This window comes from Erythrolamprus reginae, chromosome 10 (assembly GCF_031021105.1).
Source record: "Erythrolamprus reginae isolate rEryReg1 chromosome 10, rEryReg1.hap1, whole genome shotgun sequence".
Taxonomy (NCBI): Eukaryota; Metazoa; Chordata; class Lepidosauria; order Squamata; family Dipsadidae; genus Erythrolamprus; species Erythrolamprus reginae.
The window spans coordinates 43965480-43979080 of record NC_091959.1 but is presented as its reverse complement, the minus strand read 5'-3'; the positions used below and the strand labels follow the sequence as shown (position 1 = coordinate 43979080).

The 13601-nt window shown below is 43.9% G+C and overlaps 1 protein-coding gene across 1 annotated transcript; it reads right to left on the bottom strand.

The window, feature by feature from the left end:
• Nucleotides 1-724: 724 nt before the first annotated feature.
• On the bottom strand, nucleotides 725-13581 carry SPRING1 (SREBF pathway regulator in golgi 1). Its single transcript, XM_070762942.1, has 5 exons — nucleotides 12815-13581; nucleotides 9141-9297; nucleotides 7718-7869; nucleotides 6633-6746; nucleotides 725-4306 (listed from the first exon to the last, which is right to left on the bottom strand). Exons 1-5 carry the CDS (start codon nucleotides 12923-12925, stop codon nucleotides 4223-4225), a joined length of 618 nt encoding a protein of 205 aa, XP_070619043.1. The 5' UTR covers nucleotides 12926-13581; the 3' UTR covers nucleotides 725-4222.
• Nucleotides 13582-13601: the final 20 nt, after the last annotated feature.

Here is a 13601-nt window from a genome sequence, read left to right as displayed (position 1 = left end):
CTATGAATCTTTCTAGCCTTGCAAGTCGATTGCTTTGAGTATATTTTGAAATTTGGGACAGATGGATCGAGCGTAGGAAAACCAAAATGAAATAGAAGCATAATGTGTAAATATGTACAGTGTTCCCTCGATTTTCGCGGGTTCAAACTTCGCGAAAAGTCTATACCACGGTTTTTCAAAAATATAAATTAAAAAATACTTTGCGGTTTCCCCCCCCTATACCATGGTTTTTCCTGCCCGATGACATCAGATATCATTACCAAACTTTTGTCCACCTTTAATAAATATTTTTTAAAACAAACTTTAATAAAGAAACATGGTGAGTAATAATCTAAATGGTTGCTAAGGGAATGGGAAATTGCAATTTAGGGGTCTAACGTGTTACGGGAAGGCTTGTGATACTGTCCATAGCCAAAAATAGTGTATTTACTTCCGCATCTCTACTTCATGGAAATTCGACTTTCGCGGGCGGTGTCGGAACGCAACCCCCGTGAAAAGTGAGGGAACACTGTATATAGAAATGTATAAGTATTTTAGCTGTTGTAACAAAATAAGATTATGTATAGTGTAAGGACTCATAAGCGTATAAACTGTGATGAAATTCAAAACAAAAATATATAATTACATAACAATGCAGAATTACTTACCGTACTTATTGTGCTACTTTTTTTTTTTTTTAAAGGAAAATTAATAAATTCTTAAAAGAAAAAAAAAGATGTATACCTGTCAGGGCAATTACTTTTATTAGGCCAATGCAAAAGTTCACAAAACAAATGTTCAAAATCATTAACGAGGGCAGAGAAACGACAGGGAAACAAACCTTGGAGTGTCCAATTTACCGCAAAACACACAAAAAAGGAGTTACATTCAAACTAAAATTCTGCTAGACACCACGATAGGTTTGGCTCAGCCTTCATGTCAAATTAAGTCCTTTGGCGCTTCTGTCCTTACAGGTAGTCCTCGCTTAGCAAGTGGTTGCCTAGCAACTCTTTCAAGTTACGACAGACAAGTATTTGGAATCTGTTGTGAGTGGTCCTTGACCAACTCTTCTGAGGAGGATGAGCCAGGCCCATCTTGGTACCCTGGGCCAGTGGTTTTGCCCGCTGATGCAGAGAGCGAGAGTTAGGGAGAGATAGACCTGGATAAACTTAAAGAACCACCAGAGGTGGCAGAGATGCCAATCACAGTTGGGTCTGACATAGAGGAGGAAGAAGACCATGAGCCTTTGTTAGATGCCCACTTTAGGAGACTAAGAAAAAGACAAGAATACTTGTATGGGAAAAGGAAGTAGTCTGTAGTTTGTTAACTCTAGGGAATTGTTGACCGCCCCCCATAGGTATTTAAGGATGGCCGTTGGGAAATTTGGGGTGGAGTTTCAACGATTTGTAAGGGAGTCAGTTGATGTCTGAGGTTCCAGCCATGTTACACTAGCCAACTGCTATTTCTCCGCTAAAATCCTTTGAGTAAAAGTGCCCTGTCTGTGGAGAAGCTGGAAAGCTGTAATTGTAAGTCAGTGAAACTGGAGACTCTTTATCTCAGAAAGGAATGCACAATTAGCTTTGATCTTCAGCATCAGCCCAGCTGCTAGACTGTTATCTCTTAACTCCTCTCACTGAGAAGCTGCCAAGATGAACTCAGAGGCATGGATTTGACTTGTATAAATGACACTTTCTACATAAAAAGGTTGATTTACAATATCAGCGAGTGTAGTCCTCCTTTGTTTTCAATCTGCATAGGCCCGGGATAGAACAGAATCCAATTTTTTTCAGATCTGATGACGCCACCCCTTATGCGATCCTATTCTGGATACCTGGCAATTAGCTCATATTCACTGCCATTTGTGGCATCGGGCTATCAGACAATGGCAATTTTCAATTTTTTGTGTGTGCATTTCCAGCAGTTAACTTTCCATTCTCAAACACCCATTGGATGAAATGGATCTGCTTAACAACCGAAAAAAGGTCATAAAATTGGGACCACATGGCAAATTGCAATGACTTACAGAATAACTCTGGGTTCAATTACAGTCGTAAAGTTGAAGACTACCGTGTTTCCCCAAAAAATAAGGCATCCCCCCAAAATATGCCCTCCTCTGAAAATCAACTCTTCCCCCCAAAAAATGCCCTCCCCCAAAAAATAAACTCTCCCCTGAAAATATTTAAATGTATGCGCAGATGGTCACTTCCATTTCCTCTGGTTAGGGAGACAGAGCTGGAAATTAGATCTCGCTTCACACACCCCAAAATAATAAGACATCCCCCCCAAAATAAGGCCAAGCGCTTATTTTGGGGTTTAAAAAAATAAAAGACAGGGTCTTATTTTGGGGAAAACACGGCGCCTATACTACAACTTACAACCTAGAAAGAGGATAGAAGCCACATACGCCTTAATCTAATAATTCCGTCTATTGTTTTGTTTAAGAAGTGTTCTTTCGTCCATCGAGTCTGATGTGTGGCGTCTTCTTTTTAAGCGTCCAAAGAGAGAAGCACAAAGCTAAGAGTTTACGCCCTTCTCCCCACCTCAAAGTAAAATGCTTTAGATGATTAATAACCGACGCTAGTCTTCTCTTTCCACAAATCTATCTAATCTTTTTAAAAGCCCTTCTCCTTAGAGACCCATTGCTCGTAACTAGGCGTTCGATTTTTTCCGATATTCCAAGCAATGTCGACAGTCAGAAAAATAGGAAGACAAAGCAAGTCTCCTGGATGAAATTTGGCTTTGCTGAAAATTAAGTTTCGGTGTTTCTTGCAGCCTCGTTCTATCTGCCTTCCACGGCATTTAGCTGGTTGCCATTTTACGGCCACAAACTATTGAGAATGATGACAGCTGTCACCCAACAGGAGAATCAGAATCGAATAAAACAGAGGATCTCAAACCTGACAACTCTAAGACTTGTGGACTTCAACTCAATTTAGGGTTTTTACATGGGGTTATTTTAGTTGGGTCATACTTAGGGTTTTATAATTATTGTTATACAGTGGTACCTCTACCTAAGAACACCTCACTTACAAACAGAACCGGGTGTTCAAGATTTTTTTGCCTCTTCTCAAGAACCATTTTCCACTTAAAAACCAGAGCCTCCAAAACTGTAACCAGAAAAGGCAGGGAGAAGCCTCTGTGGGGCCTCTCTAGGAATCTCCTGGGAGGAAACAGGGCCAGAAAAGGTGGGGAGAAGCCTCAGTGGGGCCTCTCTAGGAATCTCCTGGGAAGAAACAGGGCTGGAAAAGGCAGGGAGAAGCTTCCATGGGGGCTCTCTAGGAATCTCCTGAGAGGAAACAGGGCTGGAAAAGGTGGGAAGAAGCCTCCGTGGGGCCTCTCTAGGAATCTCCTAGGAGGAAACAGGGCTGGAAAAGGCAGGGAAGAAGCCTCCGTGGGGCCTCTCTAGGAATCTCCTGGGAGGAAACAGGGCCTCCACCCTCCCTGTGGTTTCTTCGGAGAGGGGCGGCATACAAATCTAATAAATTATTATTATTAATTATTATTATTATTCCCCAATCGCACGCATCATTTGCTTTCACATTGATTCCTAGGGGAAAAATAGCTTCTTCTTACAAACTTTCCTACTTAAGAACCTGGTCACAAAACAAATTAAGTTCGTATGCAGAGGTACCACTGTACAAGTATCTTCTCATTCATCATCGTCTTTTAATGACCCCATAATCCCTTGCAAGGTAGAGTCTGAGCAACTGAATGGAGCTAGCAGAATTTTTACTGGCCTGATGCTTCCCTGTCGCCAATGCGGAGTGTTATTCAGTAGATATATTCTCACTGTGCCCAGAGAGAGAAATATCTGCCTCTACCTGGGATCGAACTCACAGCCTCCTGAATGCGAGGTGAGAGCCCCACCTCTAGGTCACCAAGCCAGTCCAAAGTATCTCCTCATTGCTAGAATAAATTTTTCAGCAGTTTCCATCAAAAAACACAGAACGCCTGCCTGAAATCTGATGGCCTTCTCCATCTACCAAGGGTCCCACGCAGCTGAGGTTTGATCAGGAACTTTAAAAAGTCTCCGTCCAAATTTCACCTGAGCCCCTGATGCAAACCTTCGGAGGCAGCTACTAATAGATTTCCACCCATTTTGCTCCACACCGCAGTTGCAGGGACAGGACAGCCGGTGAAACTGTTCAGAAAGTGAAGTTAGGGGCTGTGAAAAAAACCCCAATCTTCTCTCTCTCTCGGCTGCAAATCTCATTTTAAGTCCTTGTCAGTTTCTCCAGCATTTTCACGCAGACAGAAGATCTGGGGGGAATTCCCCATAGCAGTATTTTGCGATGGGGTTGCGGTAGGTGTTTTCATGCTGCACGCTCTGGGAAGGAGAGAAAGACAAGAACGAGGAAGGTTTACGGCGGTCAGAGAAATTAGGAAACACTATGGAGAAAGTGAAGCCCTGTTCTTTGGTCTCTGTAGCATAGTTCCCTCTAAGCTGAGCAGTGAGCAATCGCTCACTTAAAAGTCATCATCAAATCAGAGTTTTCCAAACCTGCCCAGAAGCCGAGTGGGAAAGAGTGAGAGGGAAGGAGAGAGAGAGGAAGAGAGAGAAACAGATAGAAAAAAGAGAGGAAGGAAAAGAGAAAGAAAAAGAATGGGAGTAAGGAAGAGAGAAAGAAAATCAAAATCTAGTTTGAAACTAGCTCAACTATTTAAGTGGCATTTTGATATTGATAGAGTTGCCCTATTATGAGCTCACTGTTATAGACACACAGTGCAGTATTTTATTTTGAAATTCTCTGAGGCAAAACAGGGTGGGTTTTTTGTTTGTTTGTTTATTTATTTATTTATTTATTATTTCTGTGCCGCCCAGTCCCGAAGGGACTGCCACTCAGACACTATACTTTTCCGCCCACCCCAAAAAAAAATTAGAGGGAACACTGCTCTGTAGACAAGGAAACATAGAAACATAAAAACACAGAAGTCTGACGGCAGAAAAAGACCTCATGGTCCATCTAGTCTGCCCTTATACTATTTCCTGTATTTTATCTTACAATGGATATATGTTTATCCCAGGCATGTTTAAATTCAGTTACTGTGGATTTACCAACCACGTCTGCTGGAAGTTTGTTCCAAGGATCTACTACTCTTTTAGTAAAATAATATTTTCTCATGTTGCCTTTGATCTTTTCCCCAACTAACTTCAGGAAAGCTTGGCTTCGGGGCAATTGGGTGTGGACACGGATCGAAAGGGTGCAATTGCAGAGAACAAGGAAGGGGGCAGGGAAAGAAGGACGCAGGAACTAATAGTCAGACAAAGAGGGGATGGGGTATTTTAAAGTTCTGTGAAAATCCTTCCACCATCCGGCCAGAACTGATAAAGCTTCTTGGATGAGAAGCAAAAGATTTCATTCTTGTTTCTCAAGGAAAAAACAGGAGAAGATAAAGAAGTCAGAGGAGAAGGAGGAGGTAGAAGAGACAAAGGAAAAGGAGGAGGGGGAGGAGAAGGTGGAAGAGAAGGAGGAAGAGGAGAAGGAGGAGGAGGAGGAAGGGGAGGAGGAAAGAAGACAGAGAAGAAGAAGAAGAAGAGGAGAAGGAGGAAGAAGAAACAAGAAGATAAAGAAGGAGGAGGGAAGAGGAGGAGGAGGAGAAGAAGGAGAAGAAGAGGAAGAGGAAGAAGAAGAGGAGAAGAAGGATAGGAGGAGGTGGTGGTGGAGGAGGAGGAGGAGGAGGAAGAAGAAGGATGATAATAATAATAATAATAATAATAATAATAATAATAATAATAATAACGGTATTTTTTGGAGTATAAGACTAACATTTCCCCCCCCCCAAAAATGTATATCTTATACCGAATGTAGCCCTGCCCAGCCTCTCAAATGGAGGTGTCAGAGGCTGAAAAAGTCCTCTGAAATGGAGCTGCAGAAAAAAAGTCTCTGAAATGAAGCTTCAGAAAAAAACTCTCTGAAATGGAGGTTTCAGAGGCAGGGAGAAAAAGGCAAGTCGCAGAGCTCACAACCAATGCACTTGTTACTAAAATTCACCTCTGGGAACAGCTGGTTGGGGGTATTCCAGGAGGCCAATCCACCCACCAATCAGATAATTCTTCTTTCTTATAATCCTCCCCCAAAACTAAGGTGCATCTTATCCTCCGGTGCGTCTTATTGGCGGAAAAATATGGTACATACAGTATTTTATTTTTTATTTTTTTACTGAAAAGTGTTTTTGGTAGGAAACCCAAGAAGAAGGGGACACAATCTGAAGTTAGTTGGGGGAAAGATCAAAAGCAACACGAGAAAATATTATTTGACTGAAAGAGTAGTAGATCCTTGGAACAAACTTCCAGCAGATGTGGTTGGTAAATCCACAATAACTGAATTTAAACATGCCTGGGATAAACATATATCCATTGTAAGATAAAATACAGGAAATAGTAGAAGGGCAGACTAGATGGACCATGAGGTCTTTTTCTGCCGTCAGTCTTCTATGTTTCTACATGATTTTGATAAGCTGCTCCAGGTAACAATACATAATTTACATCTGATTTCTAATTTCTGATTATCCTCACATGGGTAAGACATGGTCAGCCCAAAGGCTGAAAAAATGCCCCAGATCTGTCCTATGCCATTCCAGACAAATGGCTGTCCGATCTCTTCTTGAAAACCTCCCGTGATGGAGACCCCACATAATTTCCCTTCCCTTACCTGGGACGACGTCCTACACTTGGCCAGGCAGAGCTCAAAGTGATCTTCCACAGCCATGAAGAGATTCCGGAAAGCCACAGCTGCTCGGTTTAGAAAATGCTCAAGGAGCTGTTGCTATAAAGGCAAGAAGACACAATCGGTCAATCAACCAATTCACAAAAACCAGAAATGCCCAAGCAGCACGTCAACACTGAATTTCTCACTGCGGAGTGTTGTGGTTAGCTCTGGCCCTGCTCCTGCCCCAAGGACTGTGGATGTGGGGGAGACATCCACATGCTGCAGGCCTGTTTTGCCCCCGGTGGAATCTGATGATGAAGGCTCCTCTGACCAAGAAGACATGAGTGACAGGGAGGAGGAGAGTGTGGCAGACAGCTCAGTAGGAGATCAATTATCTAGCTCCTCCTTGGATTCAGAACAAGAGTTAATGATACAGCCACGCATGCGGAGAGCGATGCATAGGCAACAACAACTGAGAGATTATTATCAAAGAAAATGAGGCCACCTGTGGCTGGGTGGGGCTGTGGTCATTAGTAAGGCTGCTATAAATAGCAGCCTGTGGGTTTGGCCATTGTGGAGGATTATCTGATCGTTGTGTTTCATGACTGCTTTACTGACTTTGACTTTTTGTGTGCTGATTTTTCCCTGCTTTGAAACTAAACCAGAGCAAAGTGTGTTTCACTTTGTGAAAGAAGGACTGTGAATTGCCTCACAGCTGCAATCTAAGTATCACAGAACTGATAAGGGACTTGTACAAATTACCAGTTTGGTTGGAGACGAGTGCTCTTGGCTATACCAAAAGAGGGCTTGGTTTAACTGAATTTTCATTATAAAGAACATTGTTTTGAATTTTCAAACGTGTGTGTGTCTGAAATTTGTACCTGTGAATTTTTGGGAGGATTCTACCAGAGAGCCCGACAGAACAACCTCTCGCTATGTAGCCAAGCATTCGACTCGCTTTCCCTACCCATTTATTGCTTTCTTTTTCCCATTTATGGAACCGAGGTCTCATGGCCATAATTTATGATGTTTTCGCCAATTGCAAGTTTTTCCTCCCTTCTCCCAAGGTCCTTCACACAGGTCCTTACCTTGTTGGGCTGTAAGCAACAGGACACACAGGCCTCATAGACGCTGCAACACCCGCTGGGCAGGCAGCTTTCACAGCTGTACAACTTGACGCCGGGCGCCTCCACGTTGCAACACCCGTTCACCAGCAGGTCTTTCCGTTCGCACATGTAGCCTGTCGCAAAAGAGCTCCTTGTGAGGCTGGGCAGAGGGAGAACAGAAGGCGGAAGCCAAAATATCGAGCTGAAAAATGATTCCACCCAACCTTGAAAGGGCTTTCACAGACTCCAAAGGAATCAGTTACTTGAGTTTTGGGGCAAAGGTTCAGAGGCGCGGTCATTTCTATTGGCCATCGTGCATTTGCAATTTGGGGATTATCAATGAATTATTAATTGTAAAAAAAAAAAAGAGGAAAAATGAAATGGGACCATCATGAAAACTATAGATACAAGTGCTTAGAAAAATAGAAACATAGAAGATTGATGGCAGAAAAAGACCTCATGGTCCATCTAGTCTGCCCTTATACTATTTCCTGTATTTTATCTGAGGATGGATCTATGTTTATCCCAGACATGTTTAAATTCAGTTACTGTGGATTGACCAACCATGTCTGCTAGAAGTTTGTTCCAAGGATCTACTGCTCTTTCAGTAAAAAATAATATTTTCTCATGTTGTTTTTGATTTCCCCCCCAATTAACCTCAGATTGTGTCCCCTTGTTATTGTGTTCACTTTCCTATTAAAAACACTTCCCTCCTGAACCTTATTGAACCCTTTAACCTATTTAAATGTTTCTATCATGTCCCCCCTTTTCCTTCTGTCCTCCAGACTATACAGATTGAGTTCATGAAGTCTTTCCTGATACGTTTTATGCTTAAAACCTTCCACCATTCTTGTAGCCTGTCTTTGGACCCGTTCAATTTTGTCAATATCTTTTTGTAGGTGTGGTCTCCACAACTGAACACGGTATTCCAAATATGGTCTCACCAGCGCTCTATATAGCGGGATCACAATCTCCCTCTTCCTGCTTGTGATACCTCTAGCTATGCAGCCAAGCATTTACTTGCTTTTCCTACTGCCTGACTGCACTGTTCACCCATTTTGAGACTGTCTGAAATCACTACCCCTAAATCCTTCTCTTCTGAAGTTTTTGCTAACACAGAACTGCCAATACAATACTCAGATTGAGGATTCCTTTTCCCCAAGTGCATTATTTTACATTTGGATACATTAAACTGCAGTTTCCAGTTTCCTTCTGGTACATCTAGAGCAGTGATGGCCGCACCCATAATTCAATGCCTGGGGAGGACGAAAACAGCTTCTCCCACCCCGCCCCCCGGAAGCTCACTGGAGGCCAGAAACGGACTCTTTCCCAAGTTCTGGTGGGCCCAGTAGGCTCATGTTTTGCCCCCTCCAGGCTCCAAAGGGTCCATTAATGAGAACCTTACCCAACTCATCCGTGATCAACAATTTTCCTTGGACAGAGTTCCGACATTGGTTGTTCGGCTGGCTGTTGTTGCCCAAGCTGAAATGGACCTTCCAGGCGATTGGGTGATTTTCGTCTTGAGCTTGGGGAAAATTCCGATCCCGTAGCACTCTGTCTTCCTAAGCAGAATAAAATATAATTCTTTATTGGCCAAGTGTGATTGGACACAAGGATTCTGTCTTTGGTGCATAGGCTCTCAGTTTATATACAAAACATTCATGAAGAATTATAAAATACAACACAGAGTCATAGGATACTAAGAAGCCATCAAATCGTACTAGGAAACAAATAAAAGCAGTATAAATTGAAAAGTACTAGCAACATGGTTATAGTAATAAGTGGGAAAAGATAGATACTAGTAAGGAAGAGAAGAAGAATAGTAATACTGTCTTAGTAAATTATCCGCAGTCTGCATTGGCTGCCGATCAATTTCCGGTCACAATTCAAAGTGTTGGTTATGACCTTTAAAGCCCTTCATGGCACTGGACCAGAATATCTCCGAGACCGCCTTCTGCCGCACGAATCCCAGCAACCGATTAGGTCCCACAGAGTGGGCCTTCTCCGGGTCCTGTCAACTAAACAATGTCAGTTGGCGGGCCCCAGGGGAAGAGCCTTCTCTGTGGCGGCCCCGACTCTCTGGAACCAACTCCCCCCAGAGATCAGAACTGCCCCTACTCTCCCTGCCTTACGTAAACTCCTTAAAACCCACCTTTGCCGTCAGGCATGGGGGAATTGAAACACCTCCCCCGGGCATGTACAATTTATGCATGGTATGTTTGTGTGTGTGTTTGTTAGTAAATGGGGTTCTTTTTAAATCTTTTTAAATCTTTTAAATTTATTTGGATTTGTCATGAATTGCTGTGTCTTGCTGTGAGCCGCCCCGAGTCTGCGGAGAGGGGCGGCATACAAATCTAAATAATAAAATAAATAAATAAATAAATAAATAAATTTGACAGTGTTGTGGGAATTAGTTGCGAAGGCATTCGGGAAAAAGGCTGTCCTTGCGTCAGTGTTGTTTTGAGGGGTAGGAGTTGAAACAATGAGTGATATGAGTGGTCTGTGGATATTTTCATAGCCCTTTTTTTGACTCAGTCAGTTATACAGATCCGCAATGGAAGCCAGGTTGGTAACCATTGTTTTTTCTGCAGTTCTAATTATCTGTTGTTTATTTATCTAAAGTTATTTACCTAAAGGCAAAAATGAGACACGTGGAGATGTTTGGATTTTATTGTGGAGTAAAATTAGAGTCAATTGTCTTGTGTACTGGTAGTCCTCAAGTTAAAACCACAAGGGACCCCAAAATTTATGTTGCTAACATGAAACCTTTGTTAAGTGAGTTTTTTTTCCCATTCTACTCTTCTTGCCAAATTCTTGGGGAAATTTGGGAGAATTGCATGAGAGCTGTCTATATACGCCCATGTTACACCAACACTCCGCAGTCTGCATTGGTTGCCGATCAGTTTCCGGTCACAATTCAAAGTGTTGGTTATGACCTATAAAGCCCTTCATGGCACCGAACCAGAATATCTCCGGGACCGTCTTCTGCCGCACGAATCCCAGCGACCAGTTAGGTCTCAGAGTTGGCCTTCTCCGGGTCCCGTCAACTAAACAATGTCGTTTGGCGGGACCCAGGGGAAGAGCCTTCTCTGTGGCAGCCCCGACCCTTTGGAACCAATTCCCCCCAGATATCAGAGTTGCCCCCACCCTCCTTGCCTTCTGTAAGCTCCTTAAAACCCACCTCTGTCACCAGGCATGGGGGAATTGAGACTTTCCCTTCTCCCTAGGCTTATAAAATTTATGCATGGTATGTCAGTATGTATGATTGGTTTCTTAAATTGGTTTTTTTTAAAAAATTAACTTAAATATTAGATTTGTTTACATTGTATTATTATTGCTGTTAGCCGCCCTGAGTCTACGGAGAGGGGCGGCATACAAATCTGATTAATAAATAAATAAAATATATATAGCAATGATTTGGTGGTGGGGTGTGAATATTTGTCTAGTGGGCACTAATCACAAAGCCTGTGTTTATATTTTTTAAAAAATCAATACAAATATTAAATAAAGTAAAAAAAACCTTTCTAATGCCGCAACCCCTTAATACAGTTCCTCATGTCACGGTGACCCCCAACCATAAGTCTAGCGCTAATTCTCCCAACAGAGCTTGAAGCTGATTTGTCAGAGGGACGCCCCCACTGTAAACATCTGATTGGTCGGATTGAAAAAATAGGTTCCAAGGCACCAGAAGAGAAGGTTTAGTTCCTAACACTGTGGGAAATTTTCTTTTCCCATGGTCTTATGCGACCCCTGCGAAACAGTCATTCGACTTCTAAAGGGGTCCTGACCCTCAAGTTGAGAACCACTGTATTAGGCCCTTTCAGTCCCCCAAAGGCCTCTCCGCCTGTCTTTCCATCGGCCTCCCTTGCAGGGCTTTTAAGGAGGAAGAGGAGGAGGATTCGGGCTATTACAAAATATGGGTGAACTTTTATGATTGGTTAAAAGAAAGAAAGGATAAAAGAAAAGAAACTATATGTTCTGTCGAGCTCTCTGGTAGAATCCTCCCAAAAATGCAGATACAATTTCAGACACACACACGTTTGAAAATTCAAAACAATGTTCTTTATACCGAAAATGCAAATAAACAGAGCACTCTTTTTGTATAGCAAAGAGCACTTGTCTCCAAACAAATTGGTAATTTGTACCAGTCCCTTATTAGTTCTGTGATACTTAGCTTGCAGCTGTGAGGCAATTCACAGTCCTTCTTTCACAAAGTGAAACACACTTTGCTCTGGTTTAGTTTCAAAGCGGGGAAAAAGCAGCACACAAAAGGTCAAAGTCAGCAAAGCAGGCACGAAACACAACGATCAGGTAATCCTCCACAATGGCCAAACCCACAGGCTGCTCTTTATAGCAGCCTCACTAATTACCACAGCCTCACCCAACCACAGGTGGCCTCATTTTCTTTGATAATAATCTCTCAGTTGTTGCTGCCTATGCATCGCTCTCCGCATGCGTGGCTGTATCATTCACTCTTGTTCTGAATCCAAAGAGGAGCTAGAGAATTGATCTCCTTCTGAGCTGTCTGCCACACTCTCCTCCTCCCTGTCACTCATGTCTTCTTGGTCAGAGGAGCCTTCATCAGCAGATTCCACAGGGTGGGGGGTGGGTGCAAAACAGGCCTGCAGCATGTGGATGTCTCCCCCACATCCACAATCCTTGGGGCAGGAGCAGGGCCAGAGCTAACCACAACACTATATAGAAAGACAACCCAAGATACCATAATACAAACTTACAGAAAAGTATGCAGGTGTGTAAATAAGCAAAGCAATACGTCAACAAAAACAAGGTAAAAATGTACCTATCTCCGATCGAAATTCTGAATGAGAAGGGGATGTATATATCCCAAATATATGTTTTATCTATGTTTTTTTCTTCTTTGATTTTCATTTTGTTTGTCTTTAATGTGTCTGTGTAAATTTATTTAAAGTTCAATACTTTGTTGCTTTGTGTTGTGTTTTTGAAGGAGGAGGAGGAGGAAGAAGAGGAGAAGGAAGGAGGAGGAAGAGAAGGAGAAGAAGAAGAAAGGATATTTATTCTTTCTTCGGGGGCCTTCCAAGGCGGGCCCCACCAACTGACCTGCTTGAAGGTGCTGTTGAGGAAGTAGATGAGGGACAGCCCGAAGACGATGCCCAGGACCCATCGCTTGCGCAACAACCTTCTCCAAAGCAGCCCTACCAGCTGCACCATCGGGAACCAGGCTCCGAGCTACCGAGCGCGCCTCTCAGCCCCGGCGCCGGGGCCAGCCGGCGGTGGTGGATCGGGCCCTTCCTCGGCCTGGCCGACCCGGCTGACAATTGAGGCTGGGAGGGGGGAGAAGGGCCCCCACGCCCCATCCCAGGGCGGTCAGCCCCCGGGAGCCCCCAACCCCGGGATGGAGAGGCCCGAGAGCGCAGGAGAAGATGGCGAAAGGGGTGGCCGGGGGCGGTTGCAAAGCAAGAAGACCCACCCCCCCGAACTCGGGAAAGCAACCCCTCCCCTCTCCGGCTCTCTCCGAAGCCCCCAGCCCAAGCCTAGAAAAGGGGAAGAGGAAAAAGGAGAGAAAGAAACGCCGCTGGCGATGGAAACTGAAGCCAAGCAAGAGGCGCTCCGGTACAAAAGCGAGAGAGGAAGCGGAGCTGATCCGGCTTAAGGAGGCCGACGATCCGAATTCAGCCAGGGAGGGAGGCCCGAGGAGAAGGCAGAAGGAAGGGGAGGAGTAGAAGAAAAAGAGGAGTGGGAGATAAAGCCACACCGCGGTCCCCAAACGCCACCCAACCGCGCGCCCCTCGTTCCCAGCGCGCGCCCTGCGCAAAAAAAAGGCCACAGCAAAACCCGCCCGGTGCTCCGGGGTCCAGCAAGTAAAATGCCCGGGGAAGGGCGGAGT